The 17,500-nt window shown below is 48.5% G+C and overlaps 1 protein-coding gene across 2 annotated transcripts in view; it reads right to left on the bottom strand.

Moving 5' to 3' along the window:
• zeb2b (zinc finger E-box binding homeobox 2b) overlaps positions 1-17,500 on the bottom strand; it is a 23,488-nt gene that overhangs the window by 994 nt on the left and 4,994 nt on the right. The window contains exons 2-8 of one of the 2 annotated variants that reach the window (XM_060050754.1): positions 16,389-16,457; positions 13,667-13,858; positions 11,261-11,475; positions 7,483-7,591; positions 4,884-6,910; positions 3,244-3,424; positions 1-1,486 (exon numbers count right to left, since the gene is read on the bottom strand). The exon at positions 1-1,486 is cut by the window's left edge and continues 994 nt beyond it. In XM_060050754.1, the coding sequence (XP_059906737.1) occupies positions 780-1,486; positions 3,244-3,424; positions 4,884-6,910; positions 7,483-7,591; positions 11,261-11,475; positions 13,667-13,858; positions 16,389-16,457 (3,500 nt within the window). In that variant the 3' untranslated portion in view covers positions 1-779. The remainder of the gene's footprint in view (positions 1,487-3,243; positions 3,425-4,883; positions 6,911-7,482; positions 7,592-11,260; positions 11,476-13,666; positions 13,859-16,388; positions 16,458-17,500) is intronic. The other variant, XM_060050755.1, reaches the window with a different exon arrangement.

The raw sequence follows: 17,500 nt of genomic DNA, 5'->3' as shown, positions 1-17,500 counted from the left end.
CACAATATGGCAAAAAAAATAAAAAACACAAACTGAAGACAAACACAGAGAGTGAAAACCAAAGTTAATATTGAAGGACTGTAGTGGCCATCACCACTGCTGTTTTTCCCCGACACTGTATAAATATATACATAGGCAATAGTTTTTATTATTTTTATTTGTGATTATAGAAGTGGAGTGCAATTTGTACAAGTCACTAGTTGTGCTATAAATACTATAGAACACTGTGGGTTACGAGGGAGGGGCAGGAATGGAGGGGGGGGGGCTATCCTTCAAAAAGTTAGCACCACACATAACTGTAGGCCTTAGTACTGTACAATTGTCTAAATCTATTTGTTTGTTCATTATTTCTCCTGCCGTTTGCATAATGCATCTCATTCACAAAACCCTCCGCAAATCCTTCAGATCACCTTCCGAAACCCCACGTTCAACCCCCTCTACCCCGCTACCCCCCCCCCCTCCCCCCCTCCATTAATCCACAAGTCCACAATGAACGTTGGGGTCTTTTATGTCTTTCATCAAGGGGAATCACGTATCATGAATGTTCTTCTTCATTTTTTTTTTTGACGGAGAACGCTTCCCGGAAGCATCAGGCACGTGCATGTTGACGGCGTACGCAAAAAACAGGGCCGCGCGTTTTAAAAACCGAGCGAGTGACATCGGGTGAATCCGACATGATGTCCTGCCCCGGGGACAGGATTTTGGGGGGGGCTGTGAGGGGTGCGGTCGTGGGCAGGGGTATCACGGATGGGGGGGGGGGGGGGGGGTTCTCTCGATGTTTACATGCCGTCCTCCATCATGGCGTCCTCGCGGTCCGACTTAGTTTCCGTTTTGCCGTCAAGTGAGCTGTCGTCCATGGAGTGCTCGCCGTTCTCCTCCTCGTCCCTCAGCGTGTCCCGGTCCGTGTCCATGCTCTTCCTCTCCTCCTCTTCCTCCTCCTCCTCGCCAAACTCCACCTCCCTCCGGCCGATCATCTTCATCCGCTCGTACGTTCCGTCCACATCCTTGCGTCCGTCTCTGATCACTACTCCTCCGCCTCCTAATCCTCCACCACCTACTCCTCCACCTCCTCCCCCTCCTCCGTTCAGGCCCTCGTGCCTCAGCATGGCCTGGCGCTCCCCCAGGTCAGGGTACCCCTGTGCGGTCATCCCCTGCGGGGTCATGCCCTGCGGGGTCAGGCCCTGCGGGGTCAGGCCCTGCGGGGTCAGCCCCTGGAGGTAGGCCCGGTTCATCAGCATCTCAGTCGGCTCCAGGTGACCCTTGTCGCGGGCCTCCCTCTCGGCCGCCTCCCGCTCCTCCGCCTCCCGCTTACAGTAGGAGTAGCGGTGGTTCATGTGCTGCGAGTACGAGCCCGAGTGGGAGAAGCGCTTGCCGCACTTGTCGCACTGGTAGGGCTTCTCCCCCGAGTGCAGGCGCGAGTGCTCGATGAGATGGTGCTTGTGTTTGAAGGCTTTCTTGCAGATCTGACACTGGTGTGGTCGCTTGCCTGCAGGAGGGACGGAAGAAACACAAAAAGGAGAGAGAGATGAGAGGTGTGTCGTTTGCAGCAAGGGGATCATATTTTGGTTAACATGGTTCAGGCAAAAACAGAAAAAGAGGTATAAGGTTAGGGGGAAAAGTCGGATGGGTGGGATGCAACACAAAAAGAGGAGCCTTTCAGCGGTGATGGAAGGCTTGCTCGGACTTGAGACTTAAGTTTATTTGTTTATTGAAATTGCGACGAGAGGGGAGAGTGGTGGAAGAGTGTCCCCGCATTTATTGGATGTATATTATGGAAATTCCTTCCCCGGGTTTAAGACGGGAGGAAACAGAGGCACTGGGCCTCGGGTTCTACACTGGTGAAATGCAACACAAATGAACTGGTGCAACAGCAAACAAACAAGAATGAAATTAATCAAACACGGTCCATGGTGAAACAGAGGGGGCGGTGGGGGGGGGGGGGGGGAGCGTGCGGCTCCTTGCTTATCTCTGAAAAGTATTCAAGTTCATGGTGGCTGACTATTTTTTCAATTATTATTATGATTATTAGTATTATTTTTGACTGTTTTGGTGTGTACCCCCATCAGACGCCTTGGAGGACAAAGGGGCAGACTTGGAAGTGTGGAGAAATTTTTACTTTCGACTGTGATATTGCTATTCCATTAATGCCTCTGGCTGGTAAAAACGACTGAGAATGTGGTAATAACACTACTTTAAAACCGTAAATTTTATTAAGCTGTCATATTGACCAATAGCGTGGTGCAGAGGGAGCCCTCCACACAAGACTGGGTAAATTAAAAGGAAAAGTATTTCAAAAGGTCAATCGAACAAAACTCTCTCCATCCGGTGCAAAGTAACTCTCAGTACACAGATATTGAAGATATTCACATTTTGTCATTGTTATCATGAGGGCTGGGATGTTTTAAAAATGATGCCTATAACCCTCAAAGCAGTGCACCTTGGTCTATTTACCACGATACTACTATATACTACAACCAGCCGCGATGCCGCAGATTACACGCTGTGTAGATGTTATAAATACAAATATAAAATAGAGATGCATACAATATAAATCAATATGATGCAATCTGTTTAAAAAATAATCTCTGGCTAATCTGGGTACGATCCGAGTAATGAAAGCGCCTCGAGCTAGTCGGTGTACAGACGCTTCAGAGATGTTATGCCACTGATGAGATCTATGGCCAATAATGGGCCGCGATAAAGACATTAGGGCCTTTTTACTGGCCGCGCACGTCTAGGTGAATTGATGCGAGCCTTTTCAGATAATAAAGCGCTTTACGCTGCGCGACGAGATTGAGTACTGACACAGGGCTGCGTTCGCCGCCGTACGCCTGACGTGAATTATCCGTTTACGGTAAGGAATGTCTGCGTTCTTTTTGCATACATTAAGGAAATACTGGAAAGTCACAGTTGATTCACAAATGATTTAGAAGTGGATAAATCTTTTGTGGGGGGGGGTTGTAATTTAAAAAAAGACATTCACATCCCTGTCGAGAAAGAGACATGTTAGTTAATCGGGGGAACATACAGCTTAATCGCAACACAGAAGAGGCGGAAACACAGGAGGGAGGGATAGGTTAACAAAATCAAAGGGATATTATTCAAATACAGGGGAGGGATTAGAAACAACAAGCAAGAATAAAAAAAGGGATAAATGAAAAAGCAATACCAAAGGAATACATTTGGGGAGAAAGGGGGAGACGGAAGGGGGGTTGTAAAGTAATGGGCTAGAACAGTATATACCTGTGTGTTCATATTTGTGTCTTAGAAGGGAACTGCTCTTCTGGAATGTTTTGTCGCACAAGTCACACGCGTACATACCACTTTCAGTCTTCTTCATCTTCTTCCGTGACAGACAGGAGTCAGGGTCTGTCATGTCCTCAAGGCCGGACAAGTAATCGGGCGGTCCGTCGAGCATGTCCCCCTGCGCACATGGAAACAAAAACACAAAGGAAGAAGGAAAGAAAAAGAAAAGGGGAGAGGATTGTTAACACTTGTATCGTCTGTGTTAGGTCTCTGTGAATTTTTATACATGTACATGTGGCTTTGTCTGTGTGACATTTAAAAAGGATGTTGGGTTAAATAAGTGAGCCAAAAACGTTTCTTTACAAATACGAATGTAGTTACGTCTGTATAAATAAAACTTGAGACAGACTGTGTGTTTAAAAGTGGATAAAGGTCACTTTTACAGTTTTGTACAATTATCATCTCGACATGTTCCTAAATGACGTGGCTCATGAAGACTAGGTCCTCGAACGAGACACGACCAAGCGAACCCACTATCAGTTCTAAAACACGTAATGGCCTTCAATTAGATCCAGTTTGGGTTCTCCTCTTCCATCCGGTAATTGAAGAGAATGGGTGATTAATGGCACATTCATAACCTTGATTTGATAATGATAATTTAACAATGAGAACATCAGGGGCTTCAGAACAAGAGAAGGCACCGTGACCGCTTCATGAAATTACAGACGTAGAATAGAGATAACAATCAAGAGTGCACACCTAATGGCCATTATAGAGAGCCACCCCAGATTAGGATAATGAGGGCGGCCTGAGCAGGGCCCTGCGGTGATTCTGAAGAGGGCACTGCACTGTGTTTTAAGAATGGACCACTATCTCTTGGAAATCAGTTCAAACTAAATGCCCATAGCTGTATTCTTTGAACACCTAATTTAATAACATAGAATCTGAAACATTCTGAGTATATATATACATATATATATGTGTATATATATATATTAATATATGCATTCTTTTTTTATCGAAATGGTGTTCAACAGCCTTCAGCGTGCGGCGGTAATGAACATTGAGACATTGTGCATTATTAATCTGTGTGTGGAAGCTCATTTTAGCGGCGCTCCTTTAAAGTTGAGAACCGAGACTGCTCCTGGGCTCACCTTTGTCATTTTTACAATGGCCATTCCGCCATATTTAATAACCAAATATCACGGGCTCAGACACGTGCGCTTGAAACAACGCCCCGAATAATGACTCCTCTAATAGACTAATAGTCGGGAAGCAATCATGTATTCCATGCTCTGCGGAAGCCAGCACAATTCACAGTGGAGTCTGGCACCAACTACATCTGCACATCATAACCTCTGAAATACCCAATTTACACCCTGACGTCGCTAATGATGCCTCACTTTGCGGGCACACTCCCTCCGAGCGGGTGGCGCAGCTGTTTACCTCCATGCCTTTCACTGGCTGAGTGCACCTCAGGTAAGTGCGTGAGTATTTCCCTTTTATTTTTTTTTACATTCTCCACACACGGCACAAAGTTTTTAATTAGAGTCACAATGAGTTCAAAACGCATTCAGACTCTGCCCCCCCAGGCTTCTTTTTCTAATTTCCTCTCTAACCACAGGTGGATCATTTACCTGGAAACCTGGTTTTCGCTGGTATTTCCTCCTCTGCTGCATCTCTGCGAACGTCGTTGCCCCCGTTGTGTAAGTGTAGGCCATGTGCGGTAAGAATCCCATTTGTTCCATGCCCGGGTAATGCCGGAGACCTGGTATGCCCGCCTGCATGGGGGGCATGAACGTGGCCTGAGGGAAAGTGCTCTGGGGTGGAAGCGATGTGTACATGGGCTTTGCGGCGAAGGGGTTCATGCCGAAAATGGGGCTAGTGCTCTTTTCCAGACTGACGTTGTTGTTGGTGGAGCCCGAGAAGTCCTTCTTCAGATAAGCCAGGTTCAAGGGCTCCTGGAAGTGTTGCGGAGGAGATGGGAGGCTGTTGTGGTCCATGGTGATGCTGTTCACTTTGGGTCTGCTCCGGGCCGTCAGTGCATGCTTAGGCTCCTTCATCAGCCTGGGCAGGGACAGATCCAACGGCTCGGCCTGCAGATCCTCTGAAGTCAGGCTGTTTGGAGTGTAGGAGCTGCTGTGAGAGTTTTTGGAGGAGGCCGAGGACAGGTTCAGTGGGGAGGGAGTGTTGCTGCGAGAGTGGCCCCGTTTCTCCCCCATGGGTTTGGCACTGTTGATGAACTGGTGGCCATTTCTCAAGTGTCTAAGTGCGTTGTCACAGTTGTTGTTGTTGTTGTGATGCTCCCCGTACGAGGGGGACGTGATGCGGTCGTCCGGTTTAACCAGCGACAGCGGTGACCTGGCTACCATGGAGTCCTTTGGCATTGTCTGGTGGTTGTTTACTCCCACCTGCATGTCCGAGTTGTTTCGGTGTTCTAGCGGCGCGGCCCTCGTGCTGCCGTACTGATACATTTTACGCTGGTCGAACCACTCCTTGACAAATTCCAGAGGGAGCCCGACCGTGATGGATATCTTGAGCAGCTCTTCGGAGTTTGGCTCCATGTTCATGGCAAAGTACGCCTTCAGCACAGACATGTGGTCCTTGTACGGGTTGATGGGACCGTTCAGGACCTTCTCGGACAACATGGACGACAGTAGGTGGCCGTTCTTCTCCATGAACATCCCGGGCTTGGTGATCATCAGGTTCTCGCTAGGTTGCAGGACCGCCTTGATTTCCTCGTTCATTTTACAAAGATAACGTTCGTGTTGATGTAACGGTATCGGACCGGGGAAGGTTTCTTTGCAGTATTGGCAAGTGAAGGGTGTAAACATATTATTTTCCTGCATTTTCTCCTCCATGCCGCCTTCAAGCATCTGGTTGGACTTCTCTCGCTTGATATTACTGATCTGTCTCTTTGAGTCTGTGGTCAAGCTCTGGAGGCAAGCTTTGGCTTCGTTCACTTTCTCTAATGTGTAGTCGATGATGCTTTTGGTGGCTCCGTTGTGGTTGACCACCGGCAGACCCACCGGGGGGCACCCGGGTGACAGCAGGCCCTGTTTCTGCTCCTCGATCTGCGAGCCCAACTCCTTCATGTAGGCCTTCAGCTTAGACAGCTCCTCGGGCTTGCAGTCCATCTTCTGCCGGCACACAGTGTTGTCCACGATCTGCAGGACCCTCTGCACCTCGTTCAGGTTATTCCCCAGGGAACCCGGGTAGCCCAGGAGCTGCGACTCCAGTCCACCCATGCCCAGGTGCTGCAGGGGGCTCTGAGTGGTCGAGTTGTGATGCATCCCAACCGGGCTGTTACCCCCTCCCATGCCCCCTCCGTTCATAAAGGAGCCCGGACCGCCGAAGCCGTGGGCGGCCATCATCAGCTTGTAGTCGTTGAAGTCGATCGGCTCCGTCTTGATGCTCAGGTGGTTGTTGTGGTCCTGGAGGCTCAGGGGCTTGCAGTTCTCCAGCTTCTGCCGGAGTTGGGTGATGGCAGTGTTGGTGGGTGAGGAGGAGGTGGAGGTCGGGGAAGAGCCTGTTTTCATGTTGTTGCGCATCCTGCCGTTGACCGCTATCAGGCCGATGCACTTCTTGCTGCTGATGTGGGAGCTGTAGGAGCCGGAGTGAGAGAACCTCTTCTTGCAGTTGGGGCATTCATAGGGTTTTTCACCTGAATTGGGGAAGAGGAAAGAAGTCAGATGGCATGCAATAAACACACTGTTTAAGACCTTGTTAGATAAAAAATAAAATTATAATACAATAATAACATAAATATAGAAAAACATAATTAAATTCTGCCTCTCTCTCCATATTTGTTGTTCAGCATGATTATTCCTATTCTTATAATGAGAATAGCATGTTTGGATCTAAAAGGGAAAGAACTTTACCCTTTATAATTGCCATTCAAACATTATATCTATGCTTTGATATACATGTTTCAATATAGAATGTCAGATGTCCTTTTTTCACTCTGTGTGTCAGTATATAATATCAATATATATATTAATGTATTATACGTCACTGCAATAACATCAGAAATATAACCCCATGCTCACGGCAATTAAAGTCAGTGCTAATATAATAAACCTAATTATCCATTATCGGGAGCACGGGTGAGAAATAAAGCCACATCTTTTTTTCCTTGTAGATGCTGTGAAGTTCATGGTGCTCTTAAATCAAGGCTATGAATATTCATAACACCACCCCACCCCCCCTCCCTTCCCCAAATCCTGCCCCACCCACCGCTATGAATCCGGAGGTGTTCCTTCAGATGGTGTTTGTACTTGAAGGCCTTGCCACACTCTGTGCATTTGAACTTGCGGTTGCCAGCCCCTTGGTTGAGCAGTTGGTGCTGAAAGGGACAAGGAAAAAAATAAAGATTCACATTAAGACATGTACCACAACGCCACAGGGGTAAAGAATTTGGTAAATAATCACAATCGCTCTGTGTCACAACACAAGACAAGCCAAATGGCGGCCGGCGTCAAAGAAGAGGCATCTTGGCTTCCTCCTCGGCGGACCTCCGTACCTCCCGTCGGTTGACGGCGGGAGTGGCAGTGATATCAGAGAGAATCACATACCTTTTAATTTCCTGGCGTCTCCACCGGAGAATGCCTGCCTTTAGAATTTGGCAGCGCATGAAAATTGAATACATGAAAAGCGTGTGTTGCGCGGTTGTGCGTCTGTGTTTTCTTTTCCACAGTGTTTCTCCTTCATTAGAACAAGCAATCTGATCAAAAAGCATTTTCTCCATTCATTTGGTGTCTAATCATCCCAGAGATATGCATAACCAGGCGTGGGCTCTCCCTGTCTCTGCGGCTGCATACCTGGACCAGCTAGGCGGAATTATTTAGCGTTCCTCGAATGTCTTAATTGGGATTTTTGGGATTGAGCCCACGAATATCTCTTTAAGAAATGTATTAGGATACCGAAAAGAGGACACACGTGCCAGTGCATCAATTCCCTTCTTCAGAAGGTACACATCAGTGACTCACGACTGCTTATCAAACAAAGGGCTTTCGGCTTGTACAAAAGTACAAATACAAATGACCGCAACTGCGGTAATTCACAGTTTATGTGCATTTGGAGATTAGGCCAAGGAGAAACATTGAATAGTTTGTTTGCAGGTCAAACAATTAAACGATTGTGACCAAAATAACAGGACGTGTGTTATGGGATGGTGTTTAGACACACATCCCCGGTAATGAAATACCGGGGTGTGTTGCTGCCTCTCCCCACATTCCTGGGGAGACAGATGGCAGCAAGCAGGGCACTGGCAAAGAATTGTTCAGACGGACCTCCCCCTAACCGTCAGAGATCAAGCAAGAGGAGCCCCCCATACAACCCCTCCCCCACCATGCCACAGAAAAAAAAAAAGCAGGGCCGAAGAGGGACTACACTGCTCCGATGTAGCCGAGTCCCATAAACAAACACTAACAGCTGCTGACGCCCCCACCAACACCACCTCAACACTCCCCTTTCCTAAACCCCTTTTCACCCACACACACCCTCCAGACAACTCTGACCCCCAACCCCCCAAAACCCAATCCGACCCAAGCACCCATCCATCCAGCACCCCCCATCCCGTCCCCTAAGACCCCCCCTAAAGTACAGATCGCTGTTTGGCCTAAAACACCAACGACAGGTCTGGGGGTACCAACTCTGGTGTTCATGTGCTAACCCAGTCTCCCTTAATACACCTTCCTCGTAGCGCTGCGGTGGCAGCGTGCTACCGCGTGCTACTGCGGGAACGCTAGGCGGGGGAGCGGGGATATTGTAAATGAATATGGATGACCTCTAATGAGTCATATTGGACTTAATGGGAGGAGTAATGGTAAACAGAGGAGACAGAACAGTGGTGCGGCGGCGCGTGGTTAGCCTGCTATGAAGACAACATGATCAGCGTATTCCCCTCTGTGTCGCCGCCTCCAAACACACGCTGTTCATTAGACAGAAGGGTGGAGAGAGAGAGACGTGGCGATACGGCCTAAAGCAAATGTATTTTAAATAACATGGGGATGTGACAGTTTGACGCTTTCAAAGTTCTGTAGTCTGAGCGGGTGTGTGTATCACCTGATATAAGATGGACAGGGAGAGAGAGAGAGAGAGAGAGAGAGAGAGAGAGAGAGAGAGAGAGAGAGAGAGAGAGAGGGAGAGAGAGAGAGAGAGAGAGAGAGAGAGAGAGAGAGAGAGAGAGAGAGAGAGAGAGGGTGGAAGAGAGAGAGAGGGTAAGAGAGAGAGAGAGGAGAGAGCGGATAAATAGGGATTGGAAAGATAGAGTAAAAGAGAGAGAGGGCGATAGCTGTGTCGATAGAAAGACAGTCCGCCAGAATAGAAAGATAGGTGCTCAGCATTTGCATGAATGTGTAGTTTGCTCTAACCCAATTTGTGCAAACAGGCTGTTAGGTGGGCCTGTGTCTGCGGCGCCGCGTCTTTAGACCGGCGAGGGCCCCTCCGCCCGACAGAGCCGTAATACGAGCACTGGGACCTTGGCTCACCAGGCCGGCCCATCTGCTCACGTTTAGACCCAGCTGGCAGATCAGGTGAGAGTGAGGCCTACTGATAGGCAAATACACACACACACACACACACACACACACACACACACACACACACACACACACACACACACACACACACAGCTCTCTCTCTTTCTCTCTCTCTCACTTACTCACTCACTCACACTCTCGCTCTACCTCTCTGTCGATCCCCCTCTCTCTCATTCACCCACAAAATCACTCACTCACTCACTCACTCACTCACTCACTCACTCACTCACTCACTCACTCACTCACTCACTCACTCACACTGTCAATATCTCCCTCTCTTTCTTGCTCTCTTTCTCTCTCTCTCTCTCTCTCTCTCTCTCTCTCTCTCTCTCTCTCTCTCTCTCTCTCTCTCTCTCTCTCTCTCTCTCTCTCTCTCTTTCTCTCTTTCTCTCTTCACCAGGAGTCCCATTAAAAGACCAGGAGGGGAAGAGGGGGAGAGGGGGGGAGGAACCTGATCTCAGCTCTCTCTAGTTCCATGATGTACTCGAAGAATCAATTATCTGGTCGCGTTCTCGTTTTTTTCGGTTTCTAAACGGGACAAAGATAAATCAAGCGATTTGTGATGGAATAGCTTTTCTTCAACCCCCAACTGGGAGTCAATAGGATCTCAGTTGGGAGAATGGTGGGGTGTCTTCCACTAATGCTCAGATACACACACACTAATGTCTAAGGCTGAGGTTGCCAGGTTAGACATGCAGGATCCTGCTTTTACAGCCAAGGCAATAAAAAAAGAAATCAACATGATTCATGGCAGTATCAAGTGGATATATTTGTATATTGAATGTGTAAGTATGAAATTACATGTGCCACCCCCCCCCCCCTTAATGTTTTGTAATAACAAATTCTTCAAATTCTTTTGCAAATATTTTCCAAATGTTTCAGTATTCATTTTGATCAGTAAACAACTTCCCCCGTATATTGCAATGCATCAAGTGTAGTGGGGTGGTGTAGATACAAAATTAAAAGATCTCCAATTGGGAAATACCTGGAGGCTGGGAGATATCATATCAACAAGGCCATCAAAAAGCCATTTAGGGCCCTTATCAAAGTTATTACCATTACAGGTTCTACATCTTTAAAATGGCATGAAGTATTAATAATGATTGGCAATCAAAAAGACCCCCCCCCCCCCCCCCCCGGGGAACACAGCCCATAATAGAGGCAAGAGAAGTTGAACAGAGGGCCAAAGTCAGCTCACCCTCGCCATGTTACACTGAGGACGTTTCTGGGCACAGAACCCAGTATTATACCTTTGGTCTGGGGAAGCGGGCTCACCTTGCCCCATAACCTTCCAGAATCTCCATTTTGCCTCACCATCCTACGTCGTTCCTCAAAATATTCACATGGATCCGTCAGGATAACATTTTTCGAGTTCTGCCTACAAGATCGTCAACAAATTCAGTGAACCGCGCTGCAATTTTAACAAAAAGGTGGACATGGATTGCTAGGAGAAAAAGAGAAAAGACGCTCACCTGGTCTCGGGCGGGCTTGTGCGTGGCCATGTGGCGTTCCAGCTGTGTGCGGTAGGCGAAGGTGTAGTTGCACAGCGGGCAGGCAAAGTTCTCCTCGTTCTTCTCGTGGCGGTACTTGATGTGCTCCTTGAGGGATGTCAGCCTCTTGTAGCCCCGGTCGCAGTAGGGGCAGGTCAGCAGCTGGGCGAAGGCGTCCGGCGTCCCGGGCGGGAGGTCTGCGGGGGGTAGAGTGAAAGGCAGAAAATCAATAGGGGCTAGTGGGCTAGCATGTCCAGGTCACTATGAAGTAAAGGGCTACACTTTTGCCCCAATGGACTTTAACCATACTTAAGTGACCTTGTGCGATGTTAGCGAGTTTGTTAGTAAGTTTGCTAGGGAGTACTGTGTATTTGCAAAGGTACACATACAGACACATCGACACGTTCTATAATTTCTCCAAAGCATTGCATTGTGGGATTTGCCGCCCTTCGTTTGTAATGCACGTCCCTGGATAGGTTTTTTCTAACCACAATCCCAACATTAAACATAGCATCCGTAGATAATCTGCCTCCACTGTTACCTCCCTTCATTCCCTAGTCATCCTCCATCCATCCATCTCTCCTAGCAACTCGATCATTCCCCCTCTGTCTCGCTCCCCCCTGCCCTCCTTGACATGCAGTTCATGCACTGACTTGTACGGGCTCGTAAAGACGCATTCTGTCACATGACTGACACCGTGCCTTAACAGAGACTGGAGATGGACTCGTCCAGACGGGCAGATATACAGACAGATAATTGCGCACAGTGGCTAACACAGGAATCCTCCCCCCGCTTAAACACACATGCCCATGCCAAAACACACACACACACACAAACACACACACACACACACACACACACACACACACACACACACACACACACACACACACACACACACACACACACACACACACACACACACACACACACACACACACACACACACACACACACACACACTTTGCCATACTTTCCTAATTGCTTTTAGCTGCCCCCTTTTTTCACGACCAGTTCTACTGACATCATTTTTGTGGCTTTGTTCCAACATTGCCCCAAACCTCCCCCTCCCCCACTGGACACCCCTCCTATTACGTACATACACACACACACACACACACACACACACACACACACACACACACACACACACACACACACACACACACACACACACACACACCAGACATCCTCAGAGGTGCCCTATCTGGTTTCAGACTCCTGCCCAGCTGTTGCTCCTGTCTATGTAGGTAGACACCCAGATCTCCAGTGGAAAGCGTGAGGATGGCAGCTGCTGGCTCGTGTCAAGACACCACTGCTGATTCTGCGATTGCCCCCCTCCCCCCCTCCCCCCCTCCCCACCTATCCCCCTGCCCTGTTAGTTTTATTTTCTTTGACCTTAGCGCGTGAGAAAGTCAAAGCCAAGATCTCAGTGATTTCCCCAACGTGGACATCTGAGAGGTCACACGCTAAACCTAAGTGAGAGCTGCACTTGACCCAAGGATAGGTTGGATTTAAATGGGGAGATCGGGGGGGGGGGGGCGGGGGTGCTGGGGGTAGGAGGAGGTAGTAAGAGGGGTAGGGGGATGATGGTGCACAAACCTTCCACAAATGCACCCTCTGGATCCCTTACGGTCCAGCCTTGTCCCAGCTATGTTTCATCAAACAAAACGTCAAAAGGTTCTGCTTAGATTTAGGATTTGTAAAATTTCCTCCATAAATCTCCCGGATCACTTATCAAGCCAGTAAAATAACCCAAAGCACAGAGGCTGATACCTGATCCCACCTCAATACCCAGGGGAAGGGGAAGGAGGGCAACGGAAGAATCACGCAGGATAATTCTTATAGACTGGGTAGCCCCGCCCATTCTGCCGGCAATTTCAGTTTGGGTGTGGAGAAGAGCAATACATTTCTTTCTGCTTCCGATACGTTTTTGCGGGAGCCAATCATGAAGCTGGCTTTTCCCAGTTGGCGCGCTATTGGCTGGTTTTAACACAATGACAACAGGGAAACGACGGCAAGCAGCCAATCGCCTACAGAGTCAGGCCGAGAACTAGCCTCTTGTGCTGAAAAAAATGACAGCAGCTTGCCCAGACCAACGTGCAATCTACGATAGAGCTTGGTCTGGCAATAGCCAGACTATAATTCTTATGCTCTCTACACAAATCACACCAGCTTAGGATCACAGTGTTGTTACAAAGACAACACCGATCCAAACTCCTTCATTTTTCATCCCCACTATCGTTAATACCACCCACATACACAAATTGCATGGTGTACACATGAACTTTTTTCTTGTTCTTGAGTTTTTTTTACGTCTAAATACGATTTTTATGAATTGGCCGATCCTCCCTGACCGTCGATGCGATCTTAAAAGGACAAGCATACCGTTCTCCTCGGGGCCGTTGGCCTCTGGCGTGCCCAGGCGGGACAGCTCCTCAGGGGCCTCCGGGTAGATGATGGCGGTGTCCCCGCGCTGGAGGTACTCGGCGATGCTGACCACGTGGCTCTCGCTGTCGCTGGCCATCTTCCTCTTGGAGAAGTACTCCTCGAACTCCGAGGTGCAGTCGACACTTTTGGCTGGAGGAGGGGATGGTGGAAGAGGGGGAGGAAGAGGAAGGTGGTGGTGGAGGAGGAGAATGGTGGTGGTGGTGGTGGTGGTGGGGGTAGGGGTTCGGGGTGGAGGAGGAGGAGGAGGAGGAGGTGGAGGAAGTGGTAGGGGTTGGGGGTAAGGTAGAGGAGAGGGAGGTGGTGGAGTTGGAGGAGGAAGGGTGTTGTGGAGGGGGGAGGGGGTGGTGTTGGATGAGCAAGGTGGTGGAGGTGGTAGGGGGGAGGAGGAAAGGGAGGGGTAAGAGAAAGATTCAGTGGACAGTGTTTGCAACGGAAAGGGGGAGGCAGGGGAGAGAAAATGAGAGTGAAATGTAGGAATTACGGAGAAGGATGAAGGCAGAGAAGGGGAGGAAAGAGGGCAGAAAGCATAGGAATTAGACAACCAGAGAAACATCTTTACAGAAAGACACACAAAAGGTGTTTTCATTGTCAGGCTTCACTCTTTGCTTTACCTTAGTCTAGAAATGCCTTCATTGTATGTACAGCTTAAGGCTTTATACATAACTGCTGTCTATTAAACAGTTCTGTGAAGAAATACATTTAAATGACCCAATTAACTTGATATGGTGTAAAATTTATGATGGGGATCAAGATGGCGCCTGCCTTTTGTCAATTTATATTAAAGATAAAACAAACAAGTGTATAAACAAGGACACACACACACACACACACACACACACACACACACACACACACACACACACACACACACACACACACACACACACACACACACACACACACACACACACACACACACACACACACACACACACACACACACACAGGAACAAGCCGGGCTTAATCAGCAGCCGAGCAGTCAGGGCTCTTTGTATTGACTTTCACATATAAGGTCAATCAAGAGACTTCAGCTTTTGTTGATTCTGTGTTGTACAGATTACCCGGGCCAAACCACAACACACAGCACAACACACCACGCACACGCACAAAAAAAAAGAAAAAATAGCAAGAGAGGAGAAGGAAAAGAAAAAAGAAAAACGGAGAAGGCCAAAACCCATAGCGGCTCAGGATGCGTCTTAGGCTAGCCAAACTGCTGAGGCCACACAATGTGTTTTCTCTATTTATTTTACAGTCCCTTCTCTTCGACGGGTGGGAGGGATGGAGAGGGCTGGGGGGGGGGGGGGGGGGGGGGGGGTGGAAGAGAGAGAGAGAGGGGGGGGGGGGCTCTCTAAGCTGCAAGGAGGAGATAGCGTGCTGCAGAAACAAACCGGGGCGAACCCAAATCAGCAAGCTTCATTAGTCAAGGGGGATGGTGGGGGTGGGGGGTGGGGGGGATGGACTTTCAAAGCTACCCACACACACAGTTTTCTCATCCTGCATAGGTTCCGGGGGGGGGGGGGGAGAGAGAGAGAGAGAGAGAGAGAGAGAGAGAGAGAGAGAGAGAGAGAGAGAGAGAACTATTATACTATGGAAGCAGTGGCGGCGTCAGAGCCAAAACAAGCTCCGCTCCATCAAACTCCATGCTACTTTTAATTAGGGGCCTTTTAGACGGCGAGCCAAGGTGATGCTTAAACACTGATTTGTTTTGCCCCGTGATGGCTTTGGCGTCCAATTTGTGAAAGGTCAAGGTAGTGGATATTTGGTTGTCAAAAAATGGCAGGGAAATGTCATTGGTGCCAATGCTGGAATCCTTTTTGATCGCTGTGATAGCGTAGGTTTACGGGCCTCTCATTAGAAGGACTCGTTCTGGAGGTTTGTTCGACATCTCAACGCCATGATGTGACGGTGTTTACAACATCAGTCATGGAGTGGTGGAGTTATGAAGGGAAGACGCAACTGTCACTCGCCGAACATAAGGGTTTGACGGTTTATGTTAATGCTAAACGATACACGCGTACAGATTGAGTTTCCAAAAATCTGTATTCAGACAAATCTATCGTGCTTTTCCCAAACCAACACTTTTGTCTTCTTTCCTAGCAGGATAAAAGTGACTCTTTATATGCGAGTGTTGAATGTGATTTCAACACTTCAACTATTTGTTAAGGTGTTGCGACTTGGCCGTATTGGCATATTGAAATTGTGCCGGTGGTGTCAGGCCTTGAATGTGCTGGAAACTGTGTACGTGTCTGAATAAATCACAGGTTAAGTGTTTCTGTGCTGTGCAGGTTTTTCCCGCCAAAGAAAGTTCCGAAAGAAAAGAACACATGGGCAGCAGCAGCGGGAACACAATCTGCTTGTTCGCTCTCTGGGCGATGAGGGCGAGCGAATCACTTCGTACCCGTGTTGTGTTTACACGTCTCCACGTAATCACAGACACCTGTGCACCTCCCCGAAATGACTTCATATTTAATGCATCTGCGAGTACAGAGACACAAACACACACACATACACACACACACACACACACACACAAAGAAAGACACAGTGTGCGGTAACAAGAAGAAAGAGTGTATCGCAACAGGGATGTTGTGCACTAATAAAACCCAGTTTAGAGCAGACATTTGAAGCATTCGAGTCTCGAGCGTACACATGTACTCACCTAGACCGTTTCCAACTGAGTGCAGAGTGGCATCGGGCCCCAGTGTATCAAAATCATCTTTCATCTCATCTGTACAAAGAGAGAGAGAGAGAGAGAAAGAGAGAGAGGGAGAGAGAGAGAGAGAGAGAGAGAGAGAGAGAGAGAGAGAGAGAGAGAGAGAGAGAGAGAGAGAGAGAGAGGTTTAGTCCGGGCACTGGAGTTGTTTGAATAATAAACAAAAAAAACAACAAGGACAAGCCTTTTGGAACGAGTCTTCGCCCGCGAGAGGCATTCAGGCGAACTGCTGTGCATAAGGCGCGCGCTGCGCCGTCTTTGTCTCTCGCCGCCCGCTAATGAATGCTATCGTCTCCGCAGACAGCCATTTATTTACCTTTCAACGTGACAACACGTGGTAGGTAGGGGAAGGTGGTGGAGGGGAGTAGGCGGTGGGGAGCGGGATTGTGTGTCTGTGTGGGTGGGGATGATTTGGGTAGGGGTGGTTGTGGTGGTTGGTGGATGGTGGCCAACAGGGAATAGCAACTCGGGACGCCGTGATTCCACTAACAAGATCCGAAGTGAATATAAGATGAAGCACCTAGTGTCCAACCTGAGGAATTACTGAAGCCCACCACCCCCCCCCCCCCCCCCCCCCCCCCCCCCCCCCTTCCCAAGAGCCACCCGGGGGCCGACATGGTGCCCCGTTTAATCGAGCTACAAGCCTTCTCTACATACACACGCCGTGTGGCCTAGGGTTACGAACAAGCACTCAACAGGCAGGGTCCTTGGTGTTAACGTTTCTGATGCTAGCATAACGAATACAGAACGTCTCGGGCATTGTCCGGATCCTTCCTAGTTTAAAAAATACAAAAGCAAAGACATGAGACATTTTATCCACACAGGGAATGTAACTCCAAAGCTAGGAGAGGCATTGATGAGTCGGGTGGTCTTTTAAATTCAATTTTTTTTACTAGTTTAGGCCAGGTTGGATCTGTATTTTTGTTCATTTGTTCATTTGAATAACCATAGTTTCGAGGTTGCAGAAACATACGTTTTGAAATTAATAGTTTCCCAAACACCCCAGACACTTGCTAACACTTTACTTTCTATGCTCCTTGCCGTGTGTCGCCTGTGAA

This window comes from Gadus macrocephalus, chromosome 4, assembly GCF_031168955.1.
Source record: "Gadus macrocephalus chromosome 4, ASM3116895v1".
NCBI classification, from domain to species: Eukaryota; Metazoa; Chordata; class Actinopteri; order Gadiformes; family Gadidae; genus Gadus; species Gadus macrocephalus.
The sequence above is the reverse complement of the archived record's forward strand: the minus strand, read 5'-3'. Positions and strand labels throughout refer to the sequence as shown.